The sequence below is a fragment of the Caretta caretta genome, chromosome 19 (assembly GCF_965140235.1).
Source record: "Caretta caretta isolate rCarCar2 chromosome 19, rCarCar1.hap1, whole genome shotgun sequence".
Classification (NCBI taxonomy): Eukaryota; Metazoa; Chordata; order Testudines; family Cheloniidae; genus Caretta; species Caretta caretta.
Genome location: NC_134224.1, coordinates 1,568,064 through 1,591,776, shown reverse-complemented (window position 1 = coordinate 1,591,776; position 23,713 = coordinate 1,568,064). Strand labels below are relative to the sequence as shown.

Sequence of the window (23,713 nt, the reverse complement as noted above, 5' to 3'; positions counted from 1 at the left end):
CGGCACTCAAAGCTCTGCCCCCAGGAAAGGGCAGCACCACATTCCTGACCCTGGTTAGGACACCCATCCCTGTGCATGGGCGAGCTGGTTCAGAGAACAGTCAGGGCTGCTCACCCATTACCAGGAGGTATTCCGGCAACATCAGCAAGTGGTCATGTCTGCCCAAGATCTCTCTAGTTGTGAGCTGTGAATAATTAGCACAAAAGGAGGCTAGTTCCTGGCTCCCTTGACAGTCACCACTGTGTGTGTATACAAGGAGGAGGAGTAAAGGAGACAATTCCTAAGAGGCTCATGGAGCTGCATAAACACATGCTGTACCTGAAAGTAGAGGAATTCAGGAAAACCTCACAGAATAAATGGAGAAGAATGATGGAAATTCTTGAGTGGCTTAGAACAAACAAAACACAGAAACATCTCCAACTGCAAAGCAAGACATGAGAAGAGAGACAAACGTGACTTTTATTGTTTTATATACAAATGACAGATGTTTGTATTAAAAAGAGAATCCACCCAACCTTTAGGAGCAAGATGGCTTCAAGGTCCAACCAATCCTTGTAGCTCAGTGCCCCGAAAAAACCGGAGGGGAAGTGTTAAGATCAAAGATGAAGGAAAGGGGTGAGCCACTTTCTTCTCTACTAAGGTAAGAATTCAAGTGGATCATTCTGAAAAATGAACAGCCTAATCAGATTCAAGAAGGAAAAATCAAAAGCCAATTTGTCAACTGTATAGTTTGGTTTAAAAAAACAAACTAAGTATCAGTATTAAAAAAATAACCTAACAGATTTACAACCTGCATGGGACACACAGAGCCACGCCCCCATTCCGGTATAAAATGGAACAACAGCATCTCTCAATGGTTATTACAGACAATGGTGATGGCAGCAGCAAAACCAGCCGATTGCAGGGTGTGTGTTGCCAGCTGTGGGGGAAGAATGTCGCACTCGGGAACCAGAGATTGGTGACACCACAGCTTAGTCCTCCTGCATTTCAGGTGATTTTAAAATGACACAAAGTACATGGTCCAATGTAGCCAAACAAGACTATCCCCCCCCCCCCGACCCCCCCCAAACACACACACACTTTAGTACTTTTGAGTGAACTATTCCTATGTGCAGACACTCGGTGGGAGAGCTGCCCATTGTGCTCATTCAGTCGACTGATGTTTTTCTTAGTGTGGACTCAACGTGGGGGCCTAGATCCGGGAAGCTTCGGCACCGATGAGTCTAGTAGTCCTGCAGAGAGGGGAAAGGGCAGGACATTAATACCCCCAGAGTAGCTTTCACAGCTTTCATCAGCTTTCACACGCAACGGCATGAAGCACACACATCATTCTTTGCACGCAGGCAGAGAGAAGAGAATTTTAATGTAGCTGAACACCCTCATCTGCACTTCAAAATCTTCAACTAAGAGATATGTCAACCAATCACCAATAGTTTTCAATTTACTAGATTAACAATCACAGCTGGAAAGGGTGTGAAACAATTTTTCTTGAGTAAAATATATGGGGCTCTCAACTGTCACCAACATCTGGTAACAAGCAACAGATAAATCCAGCTATGATAAATCCACAAGGAAATTGCTCATTTCACGCTAACTATTCCCCCACCATGAAAATGAGAGAGCATAAACCATGGCAGATGCAGACTCTAGAGTGCTGGGGATTAGCCTGCAACCTCAGACTACAGACTAACAATAAAAATAATGACACAGGAGGACGGATACTTACAGCTCGTGGCTTTTTGTTTAACTTGAGATCAATCCTGTGATGGGAAAGAGAAGAGAAATGTCCATTTCAATACATTACACTTCAATGGGAGTTCCAAGAACCAGCTACAGCATATGGCACAGGCTACAACAAAGGCTATTTGGTTAATTCAATCCACGTTCTCCGAACTGGACGAGCCAAATCATTGTCCCAACATTACTGGGCAAGGACCAAAAACATCAATGAGAGCGGACTCTTTACACCTTGCCGAAATGCATATTCCACCCACTCAATCAGAGAAACAGTTATCAAAGGTTCATAATAAAATCACAGGGAAGTTATGCAGCGTGCAAAAATGGGATTAAAATGCATGCTCTATGTTAATTTGTTAAGAGATAGATGTAACTATGCCACAGGTAATTATTCAGACATAGTGGTAATAGTTACTTACTTGGACTATACAGAGAAAGAGGATTTTGAGACAACAGGTATTATAAAATCAAGGGGATTGGCTTTATTACATTTCTCCAGAGGAAAATATCCAAATTTATGCCACTAATTTCTTTAGGAAGCAAAGCCAGAAATCAGTTTTTAACTATTTATTAAGATAAAGTTTATCTGTAGTTTTAAAAACAAAATAAAGAGGCAGAAGAGTAAAGTTGATTTAATTTTGCTGAAGTTATTAAATAAAATGTTACCTCCATCATGTTTTTCTGTTTTTTAAAAAAACTTCCCAGCCTAACCTAATATACATACCTACAATTAAACAGATAAACTATGGGTTAGAAAGGTCTCAGAAAGGCACATCGGTGTCTACACACTAACAAGACAGCACAAGTACTAATTCAAGTCAAACTTACTCAAAGTCATAATCAAACATGCCAGGCGGGCTGAGGGGCAGCATTTGAAAGGAAGAAAGCAATAGCCATTAATATACTAATGAATTCAATAAATAGGTTGATTAGCCACCCTAGCGAGATTATAGAAAAAAATAAAGCCAATGTCCAAATGCCATAAAGTTCTTATTTTATATAGAATATGTTATTTATTTATTTACCAGAATTTGGCACAAAAAAGCACTCCGGACTCGGCAGTGCAGAGCCCCCCTCCCCAAGTGGATTGCTGGGAAATGAGGTGTTAAACAGAGGAAGAGTGGTTTATGTAAGGTATTTTTATACGCAGAGAAAGGAAGCCATCAGCTATTTGGAATAGCACATTAGCTTCCAGACGGAGACTGAACTTTCGATGCACGCAAAGACAACCAAGTGGGCACTCAGAAAGCAGAGGCTCTCTCTAGATTATTAGGGCAGAAGCAGAGAAGTTGGTTCAGGCAGCTAGATGGAGGCTGTCATAGAAATATTTAGCAATTTCGCATTCAAATATGGTTGTATGCACACACGCACACACACACACACACACTTACTTTTCACTTATAAACCTAAAAAGAAAACACTGTGAATTGTTTGAATCTAGGTACCAAACAGTTACACTCCCATCAGCAGACTCTAGCATCCATACACACATGCTCGCACATCCACCATGGCGCTCTGTTTCCAGAGAGCTCCTCCTGGAATCCAACAATTGTATTGGTTAGAAAGAGGGGAGTTAACATGACACTTCAATGGTATTAAGTCCTAACTCAGTAGCCTTGTTGCAACGGAACGTCTAAGAGGAAGCAGCATTCCTGCGGAAGGTGAGCTCTCCCTCGGCTGATGCAAGTCGCTGAATTCGGGACGGTTTGGTAGGGGACGGTATCCCTGGCACTTGCACAGCAGAGTGGAACTAAGGGCCCCCATGAGCAACGGCCAACGCCGTTCACCTGGTTCACCGTGTTCAGATGCCGGACGTGAGAGCTGGATATTCCCGCCACGCCGGAACAGCACCAGTACTGCTAGCAGAGCTGGTGAGGTATGAAGTAGGAAAGCTTGGACTACTTTGCAAGCAGTGTCAGCCATGCCTGAAGACAGCCCATTCCAGCGGCCACCAAAGCTTCAGTCAGCACTCAGCTTATGCAAACGACTGGGAGAGCCGTGAATCAGGATTTGCAGTCAGAGGGCAGCCCCAGTGACAGACTTTCAAGATTTCTTATATAATACTTTCATCTCAGGACATTCAAGAGAAATGGGCAAACAAGGAGGTGTCTGTTTCCAAAGAGCATTTCCCAGTATATTTCATTTCAAAGCACCTAGAGTTACATCATTAATTTCTTGCGACTAGCTTCACGTTCCTGGATGGTGCCTGGAATTTTTCCTTTGCTGGAAGGATTTTAGGAAGTAGTTAGTAAGAACAGTCCGTTTTAACGTCACAGAGCTGTATCAAATACAGTTAGACTTGTCAGATTCAGTAACTGGCCACACTAAGGCATTTTAGAACAACAGTCAATTAATTGTAAGTGACTTTGTATTATTTAGATTTCTCTCTCTGCTTTACATTCTAGGATCATAGGAACTGCCATACCAGATCAGACCCGGCTTCCATCTTGTTCAATGTCCTGCTTCCAACAGTAGTCAGAATCAGCTGCTTCAGAGGAAGGTACAAGAAACCCCGTAACAGAATAACTGGCCCAGAGTGGCAGTTTCTTTCTAACTCCTGGTGCTAGTGGTTGGCTTATGCTCTGAAGCATGAAGGTTTATAAAGTTTTTATCAGATCTAATGTAACTGTGAACTTTCTTATTGCCCACATAAAGGCTTACTGCTATTTGAATCCTACTAAGCCTTGGTCTCAAAGATCTCTCACAGATGGGAGTTCCACAGGTTAAGTATGCTTTGTTTCAAAACTAGTTCCTTCTGTCAGTTTTAAATGTGCTGTCTATTAGTTTTACAGGATGTCCCTTTCCTCTCATATTGCAAGAAACCTATAATGTTATCTACCCCTTCACATAACACAAGAACCAGTGGTCACCCAATGCAATTAATAAGCAGCAGGTTTGAAACAAACACAAGGAAGTACTTCTTCACACAGTGTTCAATCAACCTGTGGAACTCAATGCCAGAGAATGCTGTGAAGCCAAAAGTATAGATAAGTTCATGGAGGATAGGTCCATCCATTGCTATTAGCCAAGATGATCAGGAATGCAACCCCACGCTCTGGGTGTCCCTAAATCTGACTGCCAGAAGTTGGGACTGGACAACAGGGGATGGATCACTTGATAATTGCCCTGTTCTGTTCATTCCTTCTGAAGCATCGGGCACCAGTTCACTGTCAGAAGACAGCACACTGGGCTAGATCATTGGTCTGATCTAGTATGGCCGTTCTTATGTTCTTAAACTATTGTTACTTCTGAAATTGTTTCTAGCTACCTACAGGAAAAACCAAAAAGGTCTTTCTAGACTACTTCATGATTCCTAGCTCATGAGGAACTAAAAGGAGATATAACTGAGCAAACGTTTTTAAATTGTAATATTATAGCAGGAAGGAAATCCTGGATCTAAGAATTAAAGAGACACTGACACCGCAAAATCCAGTCAACTTCAAAAAGGGAGTTGAATGTATCAGGCAAAACACCTGCCCATAACCCAGCAGTTCCCAATTGTGAGTTGTGACCCCAAATGGGGGTGCGCCTCCAGCAGACGGGGCAGCAGTGATCCCGAGTGTGCAGAGGACGCCATTTTGCTCTGCAGTGTGTCCTCACATGTATGGTGCATGCGAGGTCACACAGCCTGGAGGACACCATTTTTCTCGACAAAATGGCATCCTCCACACAGAGTGACTATGAATGCACAATACGTACGAGGTCACATTGTGCGGAGGACATCATTTTGTAGAGAAAATGGCATTATCCATGTGGTGTGACATTATCTCTAATAGGCCATCTCTAAAGCCACCTATTTCGGAATTGGCCACCCAAGGGCAACCAAGTGAAGGTTGTGAGATCTTTACTACTTCTTACATGGCTGTGAGGTCAGCTTCCTTACAACTGCGTTCAAATGAACATGAAAAGCAAGGCAGCTCCAGAACACCACATGGAACAGAGGCTCAGTCTGGAGCCAAATGACAACAAAAATGGCTCGGGAGCAAAGTTTGGGTGAAAATATCCAGGATTTCCAGGACTTTTATAATCACTGGATTCCCAAAGCGTTTTTGTTTATTTCCCGATCCTCTTCCCCAGACAGATCTGTCAACGTCCCTACCTCACTCAATTCCAGAGAACAAGATGCAGGCACCAAGGGGACTGGATTGTAACCTCTCCCCCTGGGAGGCAGGCCAGTATTATTCTGCTTTACAGATTGAGAAATTGAAATGGCACAGAAAAGGGAGGGGTCCTGTCCCAAGGCCATACAGGTATCTTATCAGAGCCGGGATTAGAAATCAGAAGCTCTTGCCTTCCAGTACCCTGCTCAGTCCACTAGCCCAACTATTTCTAAATGTCTCCCACTCTTATCCCTCCCGGAGATTATGGGAGCGGGGCCAGATAGGTTGTCTGATGTCACCCAGTGAATGTAATAAATTTGATTCAGTGATTTGCAGGTTAACATGAAGCGAGAAATCAGATTGTCATTTGCACTTAATGACCCCAACTAACCAGTGGTCTGAACTGCTCATTGCTTGAATACATTTGGCTACTTTCAGGCCATAATGCCATTTGGGCAACAACCAGCTGTTCAGAGGACGTGGTGAGGGCAGCTGGCCCCACTAACCTGTGTCGATTTTTGTTCTTCCGTTTTTTGTGGCTGCTGTGGTGACTCCCGGAGGAGGTGGAAGATGCGGCTTTCTGCGGTTTCACTCCCTGCACAGTCCCATCCAGCTCTTCAGTATCCTCCTGGCTGGGCTCATTCTCCTGATTGTGAAAGTCTGGAGAAGCATCACTCTCTGTGCCACTACCTGGCTCCTCTAGAACACAACAAACCCACAAGAGCACAGCTGTTACTTCCCATCCGTTCAGCCCCACCGCAGACCCTGGTGAATCCCTTCGCACCCAGAATAAGGAAGCGCTGGAGCCAAATCCCAAGTGCAGCAGCAAACCGCATATGGAAGCCACATGGAGGGCAGCTTAACGTCTCCAGTAGATAGCACAGAAAAAGGTCACTAAGCGGGACTAAGCAGCATTTCCTCAGTGTGGCAAGTTACCCCCTTAGAAACAGATGCATGCTAGAATCAAATCCAATTCAATCAACACCTGATTCAGGAATAACCCGGGTAAAAATGGATTTACTGCATACCAATTTCTATAGTATATGCCACACAATGCCCTTAAGCACCCAAGAAAGAGCAAAAACTCTCAGCCCCAAAGGCAGAGAGCCAGCACCAACAATCCCTTTTATCGTGGCTTAAAAGTTGGTGCACTCAACCTCTACATCAAAGCCGAACAGTGAGCGATTCTGCTAACTCAGGAGGGAAGATGTAAACTTGTGTGAAACTTGTGACAGATGCCAGGGGTTCTGGGCAGCAGGCACTCAGATCCACTGACAATTACTTACCATTTAATGTCAGGAAAGAAAAAGAGCCAGAGCTTCAACCCCCAGAGCCTCACCTCCCAAAAATACCAAACCCACTTAAACACACTTCACTTGCAGTCAGCAGTTCAAGCAGACACAAAAGATAATGCCATTGCTAAAAGAGAGGTCTACATTTTAACATATACACTTGTAATGAGTACAACTGTGACCTTATTTAGAGCAACACAATTGCTGGGGTGTGAAAAGCAGCATACCTAACCAACAGGGAATCACAAGGACCAATTAAAACAGTGCTGGAAGGGGAACCCTCTAACAGGACCATAATTACCCTTGGTCGTGCACCTGGTAAGGGGAGAAGCATAGGCGCTGGAGCACCCACAGGAAAAAATTAGCTGGTGCTTAGCACCCACCAGCAGCCAAACTCCCCCCACCACAACTCCTGCAACAGATGGCCCCCGCTGATCAACTCCTCCCTCTCCCTCCCAGCGCCTCCTGCACGCAGAGGAACAGCTCCGTGGCATGCAGGAGGTGCTGGGAGGCAGGAGGAGGACCAGCGATGGGGCGTGCTCAGGGGAGGGGGCGGAAAGAGGCGGAGAAGGGGCAGGGGTGGAGTTGGGACGGGGCCTGGGGCTGCGCAGGGGTTGAGCACCCCCAAGGAGAATTAGAAGCCGGTGCCTATGGTGTGAAGAGAACAGACACGTGACCTAATTCCTCAGGAAGCAACTTGCTTCATTCCAAGTTAGTCAGGTGGTGAGAGGAAAGAAGTAGCAGCTTACGCTTTTCAATGAGCTGGTCCTGAACTCCGGCCAATGCACTGACTGCCTAGAAAATCAGAAGGCACATTAATAAAGACAGATTCCCATTTATTATTTTTTTCAAGCTCTCAAAAGCATGCAAGGCCCCTCACAGCACAAGAGGTGGTTCTTTGGTCTCTGCTCCAAAGACCCTGCAGTCTAAACTCAGCATGTCACGACAGGAGAGGGCATTAAAGCCAAAAAGGAAGAGAAGGGAGAATGCCAATGAGGGCAGAAATAGGATCGTGAGACACAGAAGTTTCTTGATTGGTCTGTCCCCCACTCCCTCCTCTCAGAGACATTTGGGCATTGCGGCAGATGTGAATTTTATGGGCAGATGGGAGATGCTTGTGAGAGGAGAAGACAGATCAACAGAGCCACTGAAAGGGCACAAACTATGCCAAGGGGACTAGTCCTAAGAACAGGGAGAGATCAGCCACCCCAGGGTTTCCTCTCAATGAGGCCAAAGAAAGTAGAATAAACAGGCTATTTTCCCCTTGTTAGGTACAAAGTGAACAACTGAAGGAAACTCCATGAAGAACAATTCAGCACAACCTGGAAGAAAGGAGAAGAGTGAGAAATGATGGAGGGGAGAGTGTACAATATAGGATCTGTTCAGCTCAGATTTGTCCTCCCCGATGTTCATGGGCAAAGGCCAGGCAGTTCTGCCCAGGAAGCTCAGGACTTGAGTTGGCGTTGCATGCTGCCAGGCCACAAGCGCCGTACTCACTGCTGCGGAGGTGACCGAAGATTTGCTGAAGAGTCGTTCAGCTTCTTTAAATTTCCGGTTCCTTCGGTCGTTTTTGCTGTTCGAGTTTCTGAAATACACAGCATGGCCTCATTGCAAATACTCAGTCACCATGTCAGACGGTGTTCTGTTCCCTTATCTACCCACGCAAGGCATAACCTGCAGGTTAGGACAAGGCAGAAAGACACTGCAGCCCAAGGACACTGCACAAAAGTCCCTAATGGACCAGTTACTAATCCCTGAGAATGCCCTACACCTATGTCCTTACAGTTATCTGAAGAGAAATTGTGCCTGTTACATGCTGTGTCCCCTGAAAACATATGGAGACTTGGGGAGCTCCACGAGTCCCCGGTACCCATAAGGCCCCCTTTAGTGCTGGGAAGAGGGAGACAAGATGCAAGTGCACAGAGAAGTTTTACTGGCTGATGTAGTTTCAACTGGTCCACACACAAGCCATCTTAAGAGAAACAATGCCCTGTGTATTAGCTAACCTCAGGGACCATCCCAATCTCTTATTTTTTTAAAAGTTCCACTTATCAAAGCTGTTTAGAAACCAGAACCTCAGGACTGGGATGGAAACATATTACGAAGCAAAAAGCCCAAATGTTACATGCCAGAGTGAAACTACTATCCCCTGAACCAAGGCACCCAGAAAAGTCACCTCTCTCCACTCACTTCTGGTTTGTCAGGTAGCGGTCCCAGCCACGGATGATGTTGCCGTACATCTGGGTGTCCTCTAAGTAGCTGCCCTCAAAAGCATAGATCTGCCTCTCCAAATTCGCTAGGGTCTCCTGGTATAAGAAGCACAGAACAAAAGAAGACGAGGCTAACGCCAGCATATCCCCAGAGCCGGTCAATGATCCCAGGGGTACCAGAGCTGGCCACTGCCAAGGGACTCCCAGGAGTCTGCAGAGGCTGTGAGCGCTCTGGACGTGGGTCAGCTCCCCCAGATCTCATGGTTCATGCCTGCTGCAGGGGAGCAGGCAGGGAGGGATGGGCACAGATGGAAAAGGGGGAAGGATGCAGGAGATGCCCGGGGATTCGTGCCTGTTGTCATGGAAGCGGGATACCCCCCAGATACCGCTACTCTCCAATGTGCCCTCTATATCCCCCCCGTTTTCTAATCCCCCTCAGATTCCCCCATCCTCACTGCCCCCCAGAGCCAGTGCACCCCAATCCCCACCGCCCCCAGAGCCGCTGCACCCCCAACCCCACTTCCCCCCCCGAACCGCTGCACCCCATTCCCCACCCCAATCCCCACTGCCCCCCAGAGCCGGTGCACCCCCAATCCCCACCCCCCCAGAACCGCTGCACCCCCAACTCCACTTCCCCCCCAGAGCCGGTCCCCCCCATGCCCCACTGCCCCCCAGAGCCGGTCCCCCGGCCCCTCCCCTGGGCTCTCCAGCCCCATCCCCCAGACGCCCCCCTGGCCCCACGGCGGGGCTGCGGGCCCAGCTCGACCCGGGGCGCGGGCGGGAGGCCGGGGGGGGCGCGGGCGGGAGGCCGGGGGGGGCGCGGCCTAGCCGCCTCCCCAGCCCGCGGCCTCTCGTAGCGCGGGCGGCCGGGACGCGGCGGGAGCGGGGCGGCCGCGCCCCCTGCCCCTCACCGCCAGCTCCTGCTTGCGCTTCACCAGCTCGGCCAGCTCCCGGCGGGTGTCGGGGATCTGGGGGGGGCCCCCGGCCTTGGTGTGCAGCGCCGCCATGATGGGCTGCGGCCTGCGGCGGGGCGGGAGCCGCGCCGGGGGGAGGGGGCCGCAGCCGGGCTGCGCTGCCGGCCTGGGCCGCCGGGGGCAGCGCTGAGACCCGCCCGCGCCGGCCGGCCGGGCCCCGAGCCGCGGAGCCCCAACTTCCCGCTGCCCCGGGAGGGCCCCCCCCCGGGTCCCCCCGGCCCCCCCCGCGCCGAGCCCCCCCGGGGCCTCCCGCGTCGAGCCCCCCCACAGAGCCCCCCTGGGGCCCCCCGCGCCGAGCCCCCCCGGGACCTCCCGCACCGAGACCCCCTCCCAGGACCCCCCGGACCCCCCCGCGCCGAGCCCCCCCCGAACCCCTCGGGGACCCCCATCCACCCCGCGCCGAGCCCCCCCCGGGACCTTCCGCACCGAGACCCCCTCCCGGGACCCCCATCCACCCCGCGCCGAGCCCCCCCCGAACCCCTCGGGGACCCCCATCCACCCCGCACCGAGCCCCCCCCGGGACCTCCCGCACCGAGACCCCCTCCCAGGACCCCCCGGACCCCCCCGCGCCGAGCCCCCCCCCGGGGCCTCCCGCGTCGAGCCCCCCCCGGGGCCCCCATCCACGCCGCACCGAGCCCCCCCCGAACCCCTCGGGGACCCCCATCCACCCCGCGCCGAGCCCCCCCCCGGGACCTTCCGCACCGAGACCCCCTCCCGGGACCCCCATCCACCCCGCACCGACCCCCCCCGGGACCCTCCTGTGCCGAGCCTCCCCCCATCCACCCCGCACCGAGCCCCCCCCCGGGACCTCCTGCACCGAGACCCCCTCCCGGGACCCCCATCCACCCCGCACCGAGACCCCCTCCCGGGACCCCTCGGACCCCCCCGCGCTGAGCCCCCCCGGGACCCCCATCTACCCTGCACCGAGCCCCCCCCCAAACCCCTCGGGGACCCCCATCCACCCCACGCTGAGGCCCCCCCGAACCCCTCGGGGACCCCCATCCACCCTGCGCCGAGCCCCCCCCGGGCCCTTCCGCACCGAGCCCCCCTGAACCCCTCGGGGACCCCCATCCACCCCGCACCGAGCCCCCCCTGGGACCTCCCGCACCGAGACCCCCTCCCGGGACCCCCATCCACCCCGCACCGACCCCCCCGGGACCCTCCTGTGACGAGCCTCCCCCCCATCCACCCCGCACCGAGCCCCCCCCCGAACCTCCTGCACCGAGCCCCCCCCCCGGGACCTCCTGCACCAAGACCCCCTCCCGAACCCTCCCGGGACCCCCACCCACCCCGCACCAAGCCCCCCCCGAACCTCCTGCACCGAGACCCCCCCCCGGGACCCCCCTGTGCCGAGCCTCCCCCCAGGACCTCCTGCACCGAGACCCCCCTGCACCGAGACCCCCCCGGGACCTCCTGCACCGAGACCCCCTCCCGGGGCCCCCATCCACCCCGCACCGAGCCCCCCCCCCGAACCCCATCCACCCCGCACCAAGCCTCCCAGGACCTCCTGCACCGAGACCCCCCGGGACCCCTCTGCCCCCATCCACCACGCACCGAGCCCCCCCCGAACCCCCGGGGACTCCCATCCACCCCGCACCAAGCCCCCGGGAAGCCCCCATCCACCACGCACCGAGCCCCCCCCCCCGAACCCCCGGGGACACCCATCCACCCCGCACCAAGCCCCCCCCCCAGCACCCTGCTGCCCTGGGACCCCTTTAGGACCCCCCCAAATCTCCCAGGCACCCCCATCCCCCACGCACCAAGACACGCACACCCCATATCCCCATCCACCCTGCAGCGAGCCCCCTGGGACCTCCTGCACCAAGCCACCCGCCCAATATCCCCAGCCACCCTGCACCAAGCCCCCCCGAATCCCTCAGGGACCCCCATCCACTGCACGCCGAGCCCTCCCCCCGGGAACCCCCCGCACTGAGACCCCCCCGGCATAGAGACCCCCACCCCAGGACCCCCATCCATCCTGTACTGAGAGCACCCTGGCACCCCCCCCCCAGAGCTTTCCTCCAGCCACCCTGTACTGAGTCCCCTATGGCATCCCTATTCACCCTGCATTCAGAGCCCCCAGCACCATCCACCTGAGCCCTACCCACACTTACCTCCATCCAGTGCCCCCCCGTCCCATCCACCCTGTAAGCAAAGCCCTCCCCAGCCTCTGGTGCTCTCATCCAGCCTGCACCAGAGCCCATCCCTGGCACCCCCATCCAGAAACTCCCCCACCCAGCCCCTGGCACCCTCATCCAACCTAGACCCAGACAAACGCTAAAACCTGCCACCCCCTACTCAAGTTCCACCCACCACCCCATCCACCCCTCAACAAGCCCTTCGTATGCATTTTGAAGGAGATTCACTGCTTAATACTTTCCTAAAGGAAACAGTTTTCATTAGCCTAGTCACCCCTTGCTGTTCTCTGGAGTTAGGTTAATCTCTTACAGTGACCTCACTGTAATCGTATCAGTTGTTCTCCGAATAAGCTTGTCTTTAATTAGCCCTGGTTACTAACTATGCAAACCTCACACGATTTTGTTTTGCTTCTCTAGCAAAATGATCATTTTTTTCTACCTGGCAGTTAGTTTCTTGTAAAGAAAATGTACATCCCAAGGGACATTGTTGGATAGATCAGAATTTTATTGAGATTTTTGAAGGAGTTTGGAAGTTTGTAATGTCCTTCATTGTCCCCTTGAACATACTGTAACCTGTCAAGGGCTCTGCTCCTGCTGCACACAGCAATGTGGACCTCCCACTCTGATTTCTATGCAAATACCACTTATGCTCCAGAAGATTTAGAAATACTAAAGCTGCCTCCAACAAGGGGCTTCATTTGCTCCATTTTTGCTGAAGATTCAAGTTTACTGACACCAACTAATAAGCACGTGACACACAGGAGGGCCAGCAAGGCCCTGTCTGCACTGGAAAGTTGTACTGCTCTAGCTCTACTGGTATAATTAAAGCATTACACTGCTCTTGTGTGGATGCAGTTATGGGGCTATAAACATGTCCCATCCCCACATAGCTATTCCTGTATAGGAAAGGGAATAAGCTATACTGGTGTAACTGCATCCACCATTTGTACCAGTATATCTGTATAATTTAAAATACAAAAAAAACCACCTCCCCCCCAACATAGTCACATCAGTACAACTGTCAGTGTAGACAGGCCTATGGCACTGACGTATTTCATAGCTCTAGTCATGTAGCATGGATTAGGGTTATTAAAGTTTCTCTCTTGGCCGTAGTCAGATATCCAAAGGGGCCAGTAACCAACAGCATTAGTTTCTCATTTGTTCTCTTTATAACCTCTACACCTGCCCAGCTGATCCCAGCTCCTCAACCCCTCCCCCCAGTTGAGGTGGGAAGCAACTCCTCTCTTCCTGCTCCATATCCTTCTGAAGACTCACCTCTCCCAGGACACACTAAGAAATCAGCCAAATTACCGATGGCTAGATTAAAGGGTATATGAACAAAAGGCTATATTATAAGAAATATTGATATGTATTCCCTTCCCCTGCGCTACTGCAGTATTAATAAGTACAGTAATAGCCTTGCACCCAGCACCTTTGTTAAAATAACACATTCACCATGCCATTTAAAGCAGGTCGGATGAAATTCTAGAATTTTAATTTAAAATGGATTTTATACATTTGACTTGATACAAATGTAACATACTTTTGAACATACTGTATGCTAAATACTGTGCCATTTATAACAAAGTGTAGACACAACCATTCAAAAGATACAACTGGTATATTTCCACATACTGTAGTAAAACACTTTTCCATAGGTAAAACTCAGTTCCAAAATGTAAACCTCTGTGATGCTTAGCAAATGGCAGCTAGCTTGAACTGCCGTAAGATATTTTTAAAAGATGCAAGCTTTTAAACAATTTAAGGAAAATTTAATCATATTTGAATCAATACTTCAATCACCAACAGTAAAACATCACATTGCATTGGTAGTTACTGAGCTGGTCCATGCCCAATTGGGGCAAGCTATTTCCCAGGAACAGCAGAACAGAGCGATGGAAAGAAATACTGAGTAAAATTCTCATATTGTCCAAGCAGGACAATTTATGGGCCCAATCCTACAAACACTTAAGCACATCAGTTGCATAATATTAATAGTTCTAACTTTACACACATGCATTTCTTAGTGTTTTCATGGCCTGATACAAGGAGTCATCAGATTTTACACTAATAAAAAAAAGGGCAAGAAATCACTTGCACGTAAATTTGGATGTTGCATTTAGAAAGAGGGTTGCTTTGGTTTTCACACCACCATAGAGAGTGTTGGTGTACCTGTTGTTGGATTCCACCACAAGAAACCGGTTTGGTCTAGCATAAAAAAACCCCCAAACTGATGCAGTACAGCAAAATCAAGATAATAGTTTTGTGCTATTGTACACAGTGGAATCAAGTCTGAAAAGGGTAATTCACAAATCACCACATTGTACACTATTTAGGAATTTCAGTAGACATTTCATACATCCAGACCCATGACTGGACATGGCTTCAGCCTGAAGCAAATCAATGCCACTCCTTAGATGGAGCTGAAAGGGTCACAAATCAGCAACATCAAGAAGTGTATAGTGAACAAATCTGAAAAAGTGTTCTACTCATATTTTTCATCTCACCTTTACATCACAGCTATGAGTATTTGAGCTCTGTCTCTTCTCTTTGTGGAAGGAAGATCCATTCTAATGGGCCAGTGTCATATTTATTAAAAAGAAATCAGTACCGCACTTTATTAGGCTTTATATGTTGTTTTGTCTAACTAGGTTAAACCTGTTGAGCTAGTTGCAGCCAACATTTTAATTTTAAAAATAATCCAAATGTGCTGGTGACGCTTTCTGAAAAAAGTAAAGATTTAGGGCAAACTAGCCCACTTTCATAGTATTGGTTGAATCTGTCAAGTCATATAATCTGTTTGGTGATCTAGGCACCCCTTAATGAATATATGTCCACATTCCAGAAGACACAACACAACAGGAAATCGCAGACACTAAACTTGGTTAGATGCCATGCAGCCACGCAAGCATTTCAGGCATTGCCCAGCAATAGCAGATGTGCACACAGCTCTGGTTTGAGCCATATGCACCCCCTCTCACTTTCAGAACAAACTCACTGCATTTTTAAGAGTGTACAGATAGGATCTGCCAGAGTAGAACATAAAATCACCTAGCTGGAGTCTTTGTTGACCTCAGTACCTGATGGGTGTACAAGCAGATTACAAAAGAAACACGCAACAGCACACAGACACCAAAAACTAGGATGGCATGGGTGCTGCCGGTAGAAGTGAGAGACTGCTCAGCTCTGCGAGAAGTATAATCAGCACTGGTTTGAATTACATGTGATCACTCCGACTTTAAAGCAGACACACAAAATAATCTTCAAGTGTACGCACGCAGATCTGCCACTGAGCCATGAAACCACATTAATGCCATTTGTAAAGATGAGAGATTTCATCCTACGACTGGTACTCCTGCTTTTTATGACGAAATAAAGTAGTACTATAGTATTAACAAAAAATAAAAGTAATGAATTACCAAACGTAATACAATTCTAGAATTATCTATGTTTCACCCATCTAGCCTTTCCTTGAATGTATTACAGCATTCTAAACAATGCCTACCCTCAATATTAGAATTTCCCCCACCCTCTCTTTTTGTATTTGTGCGTTTTTATTAAAAATATATATAGTATCTATTTCAGAAAATATAAAGCAAAACCAAGCTGGACACTAGAAAAACGTTACAACTAAAGGCAGCTAGGGCTAAATTTACAAATTCTTTATTTAAAAACCCCAGAGTACATATAAAGGACAGTCTGCTATCCAAAGCACATTCTTCTTATACCTACTGTTTGAAAACCCGCATGTACACCCCATATTTACACAATAAAATTTAGTTGTGTGTATAATATACAACTTATGTATATACACACAAGAAGTATATACATAACACATGAAGACAGTATGTGCCCATACATCACAAATACGAGGGAAAATTAGTAATCAAAGTGAAATAAGTTACATTTCTTATATCACAAGGTAAAACTCAGGAAGCAGATGTCTGAATATATGCAAATCTAAATAGTTCCATGTTTTCAAAACGTTTCTCTGAAACTTCACAATTATAAAATATTGACTGTTTTCTGTTACATGCAGGTGAAAAACTATTTCAGACATGACAGTACGATATTTTCCATAACGTAAAATTTAAAAAAAAAATAGTGCAAATTATGGTTAAAACATTGGATATTTTTCTTTTTGATGGTAACATAATTAAATGCAGAAATTATGTGAAATGATTCATGGGTCAGAGTGGTGTCAAAGTAAAGTGGCTTCAAATATGGACAAAATCAGCATCCAGAGGCAACGTCAGCAAACATTTGCAACATACTGAGTGCATACAGCCTTCGACAGCAAGCCACGCTATCATAGCTTCAGGTCCCATGAAGCATTTTCTTTCTTTTCAAGCTACACTGCTTATAAATTACAAGGTATTCTGGTGAAATGTCCTTCCCTGAAAAATCATTTCAATGCAAACTGGCTACCCAAATCATATGAATACTAAGAGAAGATTTGCAACATTTCCTTTTCAGTGACACAAACCTGATCAATTCCTCTGCTTAGTGAGTGGTTTGCTGTGCGTACAATTCAGCAAATCACATCAAATAATTGGACACTACAAAACATCAGATCATGTTCACTGTACCTAAGATTCTAGTTAAGAATAAAGGAGCAATTTCAAAGGATTGTCGACAAAAGAGTTTGCAAAACCATGTTCTTTTTAAAAATGCCTATTTTGTTCCATATTCTTTAAGTACAACCTTACATATTTATTTTTACATGTGATGAAGAGCTCCATCCCTGGAACTCTCACTTTCAGGTGCCTTCTATTTTATTTTCTTTTTATTAGGGAAAATCCTCTTAAAGCAAAAGCTGTATTTCCTGATGAATTTCAAAACTACAAAGGAGATGAGTAAGTCAGGAGTTTCCCAAAATTAACTACAGTGACAGCTGATCAGCAACAGAGGAAAGACTTTAAGGCAATAAGAGGCATCAGTGCTGTGATGCTCCAACGTTCACATCCAGATTCAAGTTCTACTGGAAGAAGATCTCTGAAGTCTCTTTCTGATCTGTTAACTGTCTGACTCTTCCTCCTCCTCTTCTTCCTCCTCCTCCTCCTCCGGTTTCCTGTCCACCTCAGATGTATCTGAAGATTCGTGGAGAAGGACATATTCCCTGCTGCTGAACCCAAACTTCAGCACATCCTTTTCTTTCAATTCATAGTAACGCTGAGGTTCAATCCGTTGGTTATTTAGGAAAGTACCATTGCCAGAGCCAAGGTCAATGATGTAAGGCTTGACTCTGCGCCCAACTGTACCATCGGCACGGGTGTATTCCACAAGCCTGGCGAAAACAGAAAACCTTTAAACCATAATGATAGTATAACCAGCAACTTTATGCTGTTAATAAAAATGGAGATGGATCTTTCAGAATAACTTCAAGATCGCTAATACCTCAATTTCCAAAAATCTCATTAAATACAGAAAGTTAAGTCTCTGAAAAGATATGAGGCACTCAGCCTGCCTAAAAAAAATTCTCTCCATATAGAATGAGCTGAAGTTAAACGAAAGCCTGTGCCATGTTTTAAACATTAAAAAGATCAAGATTAGTAATATACAAATTGTTAAACTAGAATAATTAATTCCATCAACAAACAGCAACTCTGCCTCCAGCGGTGGGCAATCCCTGCTGCTTCAAAGGAAAGCCAGCACCCCATATTGTGTTGGGCCAATCTGGAAATGCTCCTTTTCACCTATTAAGCAAGACTACAAGTGTTACTCCGGTTCCAATGTATGTCTAATTCTATTTTGACTACTGCTGTACTCTTTGCCTTACTTAAAGGCTGCCTATGGTTAGATGTGAGGAATCAAAGGTAATTTTGATTACCGCTAAAAGGATACGCAGCTGTTGTATGTAAAATCTGGCTAATTCTGAAATAGAAAATAAATTTATAAATTTACTAGTTTGCAGAGGATTTTGAGTACCCTACATGCCATTCACTTCTAGCCTCCACTACAATCCGGTTTTCTAGGCGGACACAGTGAGTAACACTTACCGATACTGAAACACAGCATGCTGTTTGGAGCAAGAGGGGTGGTCAATAGGAATATCTGCGATTCTTCGGTGCCTGCCCAGCAGGTAAGCACTCTGTCTGTGAATGTACATGACTGGGAGAACCTCATCATTCTTAAAAGGGTAGAGACGCCATCGTTTCTTTGGAATCCGAGCTTCCGGGGGCTCACTATATTTAATCACAACACCTCGGAAGGTGTTTGAATCCTCTAGGAGTGCACCAGACAGTTCAAAACTTGGTTTCTCTTTATTGGTTGGATCTTTGTCTTTATTTTCACCATCAGGTTTCCCAAGGTCCAGAGTCTCATCACCACTGCTTGCTTCATTCTTCTGGCGATGCTCACGTCTTCTCTCATTATAAAATTCCCTCTCATCTTGCTGCTCACGGAGATTTTGGGTATCCCTCTCTCTTTCATACCCTCGACCTCCTGGCCTTTCATTGGGATTTTTCCTTCTCTTTGAATGATCTCTGTGTCTGTCTCTGTCACCATTTCTATCTCGTCTGTGTTCTTGCTCTGACTGACCTCTGTGCTGTCGTTCCTCATGTCCTCTCCGGGAATGGTCATCTCGCTCCTGTAACAAAGAAAACCTTACAGTGATCTATTTAGAATTAAGGATGAAAAAACACAGGGAATTTTGTTTGGTCTTTAAAATTTCAATTTAATACGGAACTATAGAACAAAACTCAATCATCAAGTATACAGGTTTTTAAAAAGTGGATGAAAATTACTTCCTCATTCACCTGCTAAGACCCATGTTTAGGTCTCTGAGTTAGAGCAGATAACATTAGCTCCAGAAGAGAATACAGACCTACAATCCCTGCATTGAATTAGGGGGTTGATGAGATGACTGACTGTTCAGGGAATATGTAACCATGAACTCATGTTTTGTAAGATAAATATAAGCAGAATAGTTTTTCAGTTACTTTATTCTAAAAAGTAGAGGTTCTTGAGTTACATACAGTTTACTAGTATTTGGCTTCTTAGCTTAAATTGTATATTATTATAAACATTTATATTATGGTAGTACCCCAAAAGCCTCACTGAGGATTATGCTGGGTCCTGTACAAACAGAAAAGATAATCCTTGGCCTGTAAGGTTTACAATCTAAAAAAAAAATTAAATTAAAATATTTGATATATTTTCTATGGTCTAACAGTTTGGTCACTTCCACACATGGGGAAAAAAACACCTAAACCAAGTTTCCAAACCACTGCTCTTCTACTGACATTTCACAGAGCAATGTTAAGAATAAATTTTCCTAATATTTTGTCTATTCAGTTTTCTGCATGTTTCAGTACTATTGACACTTGCATAAACCCTAAATCTTTCTTCCCTCAGAATTCTTCTGCTTTGCCTGCTTATTCCTTGCCTGAACTCAACAGCCACAGTTTTCTAGTCATTCCATTATGCAACCCTCTTTGCAAGAGATTCTTCTCATGGTTTATCTCACTTACCAACATCCCATATCTTGGTTCTCACAGAATCACATGTGGGGAAACTGAGAACCAAGATATGGGATGTTGGTAAGTGAGATAAACCATGAGAAGAATCTCTTGCAAAGAGGCTTGCATAATGGAATGACTAGAATAGACCACATGTATGAGTAACACTCTGGAGGAGCACTGTACAATATTAAAGTTGGAAAAATAATCCCCAACTATAACAACTCAGTAATTTTTATGTTAACGATTTAGGCCCCGTCTACACTACAACTTATGTCAGCAAAACTTATGTTGCTCAGGGGTGCGAAAAAACCCCAAAACACCCCCTTGAGCAACGTAAATTTTGCCAGCGTAAGTGGTAGTTGTAGAGCTTCTCCTGCTGACAAAGCCACCATCGCTCATTAGGGGTGGTTTCATTATGTTGACAGGAGAGCTCTCTTCTGTGGGCAAAAAGCTGCTGGCTACATAGAATCACAGAACGAGAGGTCATCAAGTCCAGTCCCCTGCACTCAAGGCAAGACTAACCTGCTCTTAATCTCCAATGATGAAGATTCCACAACCTCCTTAGGCAATTTATTCCGGTTCTTAACCACCCTGACAGTTAGGAAGTTTTCCTAACATCCAACCTAAACCTCCCTTGCTGCAATTTAATCCCATTGCTTCTTATCCTATCCCCAGAGGTTAAGAAAAACAAAGTTTTCTTCATCCTCCTTGTAACATCCTTTTACGTACTTGGAAATGTTATCTTGTCCCCCCTCAGTCTTCTCTTTCCCAGACTAAACAAATCCCTTTTTTTCAATCTTCCCTCATAGGTCATGTTTTCTAGACCTTTAATCATTTTTGTTGCTCTTCTCTGGACTCCAATTTGTCCACGTCCTTCCTGAAATGTGGCACCCAGAACTGGACGGAATACTCCAGTTGAGGCCTAATCACAGCAGAGTAGAGTGGAAGAATTACTTCTTGTGTTTTGCTTACAACACTCCTGCTAATAATTACAACGCAGAATGATGTTCACTTTTTTTGCAACAGCGTTACATTGACGACTCATATTTAGCTTGTGGTCCACTATGACCCACAGATCCCTTTCCAGAGTACTCCTTCCTAAGCAGTCATTTCCCATTTTGTACGTGTGCAACTGATTGTTCCTTCCTAAATGGAATACTTTGCATTTGTCCTTATAGAATTTCATCCTAATTTACTTCAGACCATTTCTCCAGTTTGTCCAGATCATTTTGAATTTTAATCCTATCCTTCAGAGGACTTGCAACCCATCCCAGCTTGGTATCGTCCGCATCCAATAATATTAAAGAAACTGGCACATGAAACTGCAAGGCCAATAGCAAGGATTTGTAATAAATCCCTAAACAAGGGGCACTGGCTATGACTGGAAAATTGCTAATATAGTATCATTTTTAAGAAAGGGAAAAGTGATCCGGGAAACTACAAACCTGTTATTTTGACCTCACTTGTATGAAAGGTCTTGGAACAAATTTTGAAAGAGAAAGTAGTTAAGGGAATAGAGCTAAACAGTAACTGGGATAAAATACAACATGGTTTTACAAAAGACAGACTGTGCTAGACCAACCTGATCTTTTTCTTTGAGAAGATAACGATTTTTTAGACAAAGGAAATCCAGTAGCTTTTATCTACCTGGATTTCAGTATGCATTTGATATAGTTCCACATGGCAAATTATTAGTTACATTGGAGAAGATAGGGATTAATATTAGAAAGGAGTTCCTCAGGGATCAGTGTTGGGACCTATCTTATTTAAAATTTTTATTAATAACCTTGGCACAAAAAGTGGGAGTGTGCTAATAAAATTTGCAAATGACACAAAGTTGGGCAGTACTGCCAATTCCGAGGAGGACTGAAATATCATACAAGAGGCTCTTGATGACCTTGAAAACTGGAATAATAGAAATGGGTTGAAATTTAACAATGCAAAGTGCAATTAGGGACTACCAAGAATTTTTGCTATAAGCTGGGGACAGATCAGTTGTATGCGACAGAGGAGAAAGACCTAGGTGCATTGGTTGATCACAGGATGACTAGGAGCATCAGGTGAGGTATTTCCTGCAGAGACAGGGAAGTGTTATTCCCATTATACAAGGCACTGGTGAAACCTCATCTGGAATACTGTGTGCAGTTCTGGTCTCCCATGTTTAACAAAGATGAATTCAAATTGGAACAGGTGCAGAGAAGTGCTACTAGAATAATCAGAGGAATAAAAAGCCTACCTTACGGGAGGAGACACAAGGAGCTTGGCTTGTTTAGCCTGATAAAACAAAGGCTGAGGGGAGACATGATTGCTCTCTATAAATACATCAAAGGGATAGATATCCAGGAGGGAAAGGAGTTATTTAAGTTAAGCACAGCATTCCACATTTTCAGTAACTCAGCCAGAGATTGTGGGTCTAGTATAGGAGTGGATGGGTGAGGTTCTGTAACCTATAACATGCAAAAGATCAGACGAGATGATCATAATGGTCCCTTTTGGCCTTAAAGTCTATGAATCCTGCTGCTGTCACCAAGGCCCCAAGAAAGCGTACTACTCCACCTGATCAGAATCCTGTACCTGGGTGTGACAACACTGAAATCAACAGCACTCTGTGCAAATGGAACAGCTTGCACGGTAAGGTGTACCATGACACAGTCCTGATGTTCTTACTGAATCATTAATAGCTAATTCCTGTGGATACTCAACCATTTACAGCAAAATCTGAGGTAGTTATAATTTGTTTATTTTTAAGAGTTAAATATAGGTTCCTAAATATACAGATTACAACAACTGATAAAAGAAAATACTGGGGTAATCAAGTGACACATTAGTCACATCGCCCAATTTAGACCCAGTTCCCACATGTTACTCCATGGAGACAGATAACTGTGGTTTCACAGATCCCCACAGACTTCAAGAAGGAGATTAATCATGTGGAGTAATTTTCAGCACTGGGCCCTTAGTAGTTAACATCCAGTAAATTACCTGCTTTACTTTGACTACAATATGATGAGGGCTTCTACTTCTTTTACTTCGAGGAGACTTGCTTCTTTTAGTAGAGGACTTGTTCTTTCTTTTTGCTGGTGACCTTTAAATATTAAAAAGATAATTTGTTGGGTCCACAGTCCCCAAGAAAAAAAGGAAAGGGAAAGTTTGTGCGAAATGCACAGGGTAATTTAACCTTGACCTATAGCTACCCCTGCACTGTATTGCGTCGCGGGAGGATGGGGTGACGGTGAAGGGTCGGAGGGCCCCCCACTGTGCGTACTGGGGGTGGGGGAGATGAACGGGCCTGACAGGAGGAAGAGGGGGATGAGGAGGAAAGATTTGAGCGGGGTGGGGGATGGGAAATCTCCGGCGGGGGGGCTCTCCCCGGGGGCACGGGGTCCCCTGAGCACAAGGCGGACCGGCAGGGACCGCCCGGGAGGACGAGCGGGGTCTGGCGGCCGGTACCTGCTGCGGCCCGGGCGGGCCGGGCCCTGCTCGGCGGGGGGGGACTGGCTGCCCCGGGCGGAGCGGGGCCGCCGGGGGCTCCGCTTCTCCGCCGCCTCCGCTGGCTCCTGCCGCCGCCGCTTCCGCCGCCGCCGCTCGGTCTCGGCCTCCTCCATGGCTGCGGCCGCAAGCCCCCGGCAGCCGGGACGCAGCGGCTGCGCGAGGCCCCGCCAGTCACAGGCCAACGGGAAGAGAGACTCCGTCCCCGCCCGCGCCCGCTTCCGCTTCCGGGGCGCAGCGCGCGCGCCCAGCCGGAAGCACTGCCGCCAGGGGGCGGGGCCGCGCGGGCCCGGCGGCTCCGCTCAGGGCG

The 23,713-nt window shown here is 47.2% G+C and overlaps 2 protein-coding genes across 4 annotated transcripts; both read right to left on the bottom strand.

The window, feature by feature from the left end:
* Positions 1-435: 435 nt before the first annotated feature.
* MEAF6 (MYST/Esa1 associated factor 6) lies at positions 436-10,408 on the bottom strand. 3 transcript variants are annotated; one of them, XR_007353366.2, is made up of 8 exons: positions 10,251-10,408; positions 9,320-9,435; positions 8,627-8,714; positions 7,879-7,924; positions 6,344-6,536; positions 2,404-2,461; positions 1,727-1,760; positions 436-1,232 (listed from the first exon to the last, which is right to left on the bottom strand). XR_007353366.2 is itself a non-coding variant. In XM_048825791.2 (8 exons), the coding sequence occupies exons 1-8, from the start codon at positions 10,344-10,346 to the stop codon at positions 1,224-1,226; spliced, it is 612 nt and encodes a 203-aa protein (XP_048681748.1). In that variant the 5' UTR covers positions 10,347-10,408; the 3' UTR covers positions 436-1,223. The 3 variants fall into 3 exon arrangements, 2 of the variants coding, with proteins under 2 accessions (XP_048681748.1, XP_048681750.1); XM_048825791.2 differs by lacking the exon at positions 2,404-2,461 and adding an exon at positions 2,566-2,595; XM_048825793.2 differs by lacking the exon at positions 2,404-2,461.
* A 5,690-nt stretch (positions 10,409-16,098) lies between these two features.
* Positions 16,099-23,620, bottom strand: SNIP1 (Smad nuclear interacting protein 1). The gene is made up of 4 exons (XM_048825672.2): positions 23,365-23,620; positions 22,897-22,999; positions 18,451-19,040; positions 16,099-17,738 (listed from the first exon to the last, which is right to left on the bottom strand). Exons 1-4 carry the CDS (start codon positions 23,517-23,519, stop codon positions 17,468-17,470), a joined length of 1,119 nt encoding a protein of 372 aa, XP_048681629.1. The 5' UTR covers positions 23,520-23,620; the 3' UTR covers positions 16,099-17,467.
* Between the last annotated feature and the right edge of the window lie 93 nt (positions 23,621-23,713).

What these genes read in the sequence shown, in the direction of transcription:
- SNIP1 (XM_048825672.2), bottom strand. Translation starts at nt 23,519, where the DNA reads ATGGAGGAGGCCGAGACCGAGCGGCGGCGGCGGAAGCGGCGGCGGCAG. An exon ending in TTGTAGTCAAAGTAAAGCAG is followed by an intron (nt 19,041 to 22,896) that starts GTAATTTACTGG and finishes TCTTTGTTACAG; the next exon opens with GAGCGAGATGACCATTCCCG. An exon ending in CATGCTGTGTTTCAGTATCG is followed by an intron (nt 17,739 to 18,450) that starts GTAAGTGTTACT and finishes TGTTTTCGCCAG; the next exon opens with GCTTGTGGAATACACCCGTG.
- MEAF6 (XM_048825791.2), bottom strand. Translation starts at nt 10,346, where the DNA reads ATGGCGGCGCTGCACACCAAGGCCGGGGGCCCCCCCCAGATCCCCGAC. An exon ending in AGCGCAAGCAGGAGCTGGCG is followed by an intron (nt 9,436 to 10,250) that starts GTGAGGGGCAGG and finishes TTCTTATACCAG; the next exon opens with GAGACCCTAGCGAATTTGGA. An exon ending in ATGTTTGATTATGACTTTGA is followed by an intron (nt 1,761 to 2,565) that starts GTAAGTTTGACT and finishes TTCCCATCACAG; the next exon opens with GATTGATCTCAAGTTAAACA.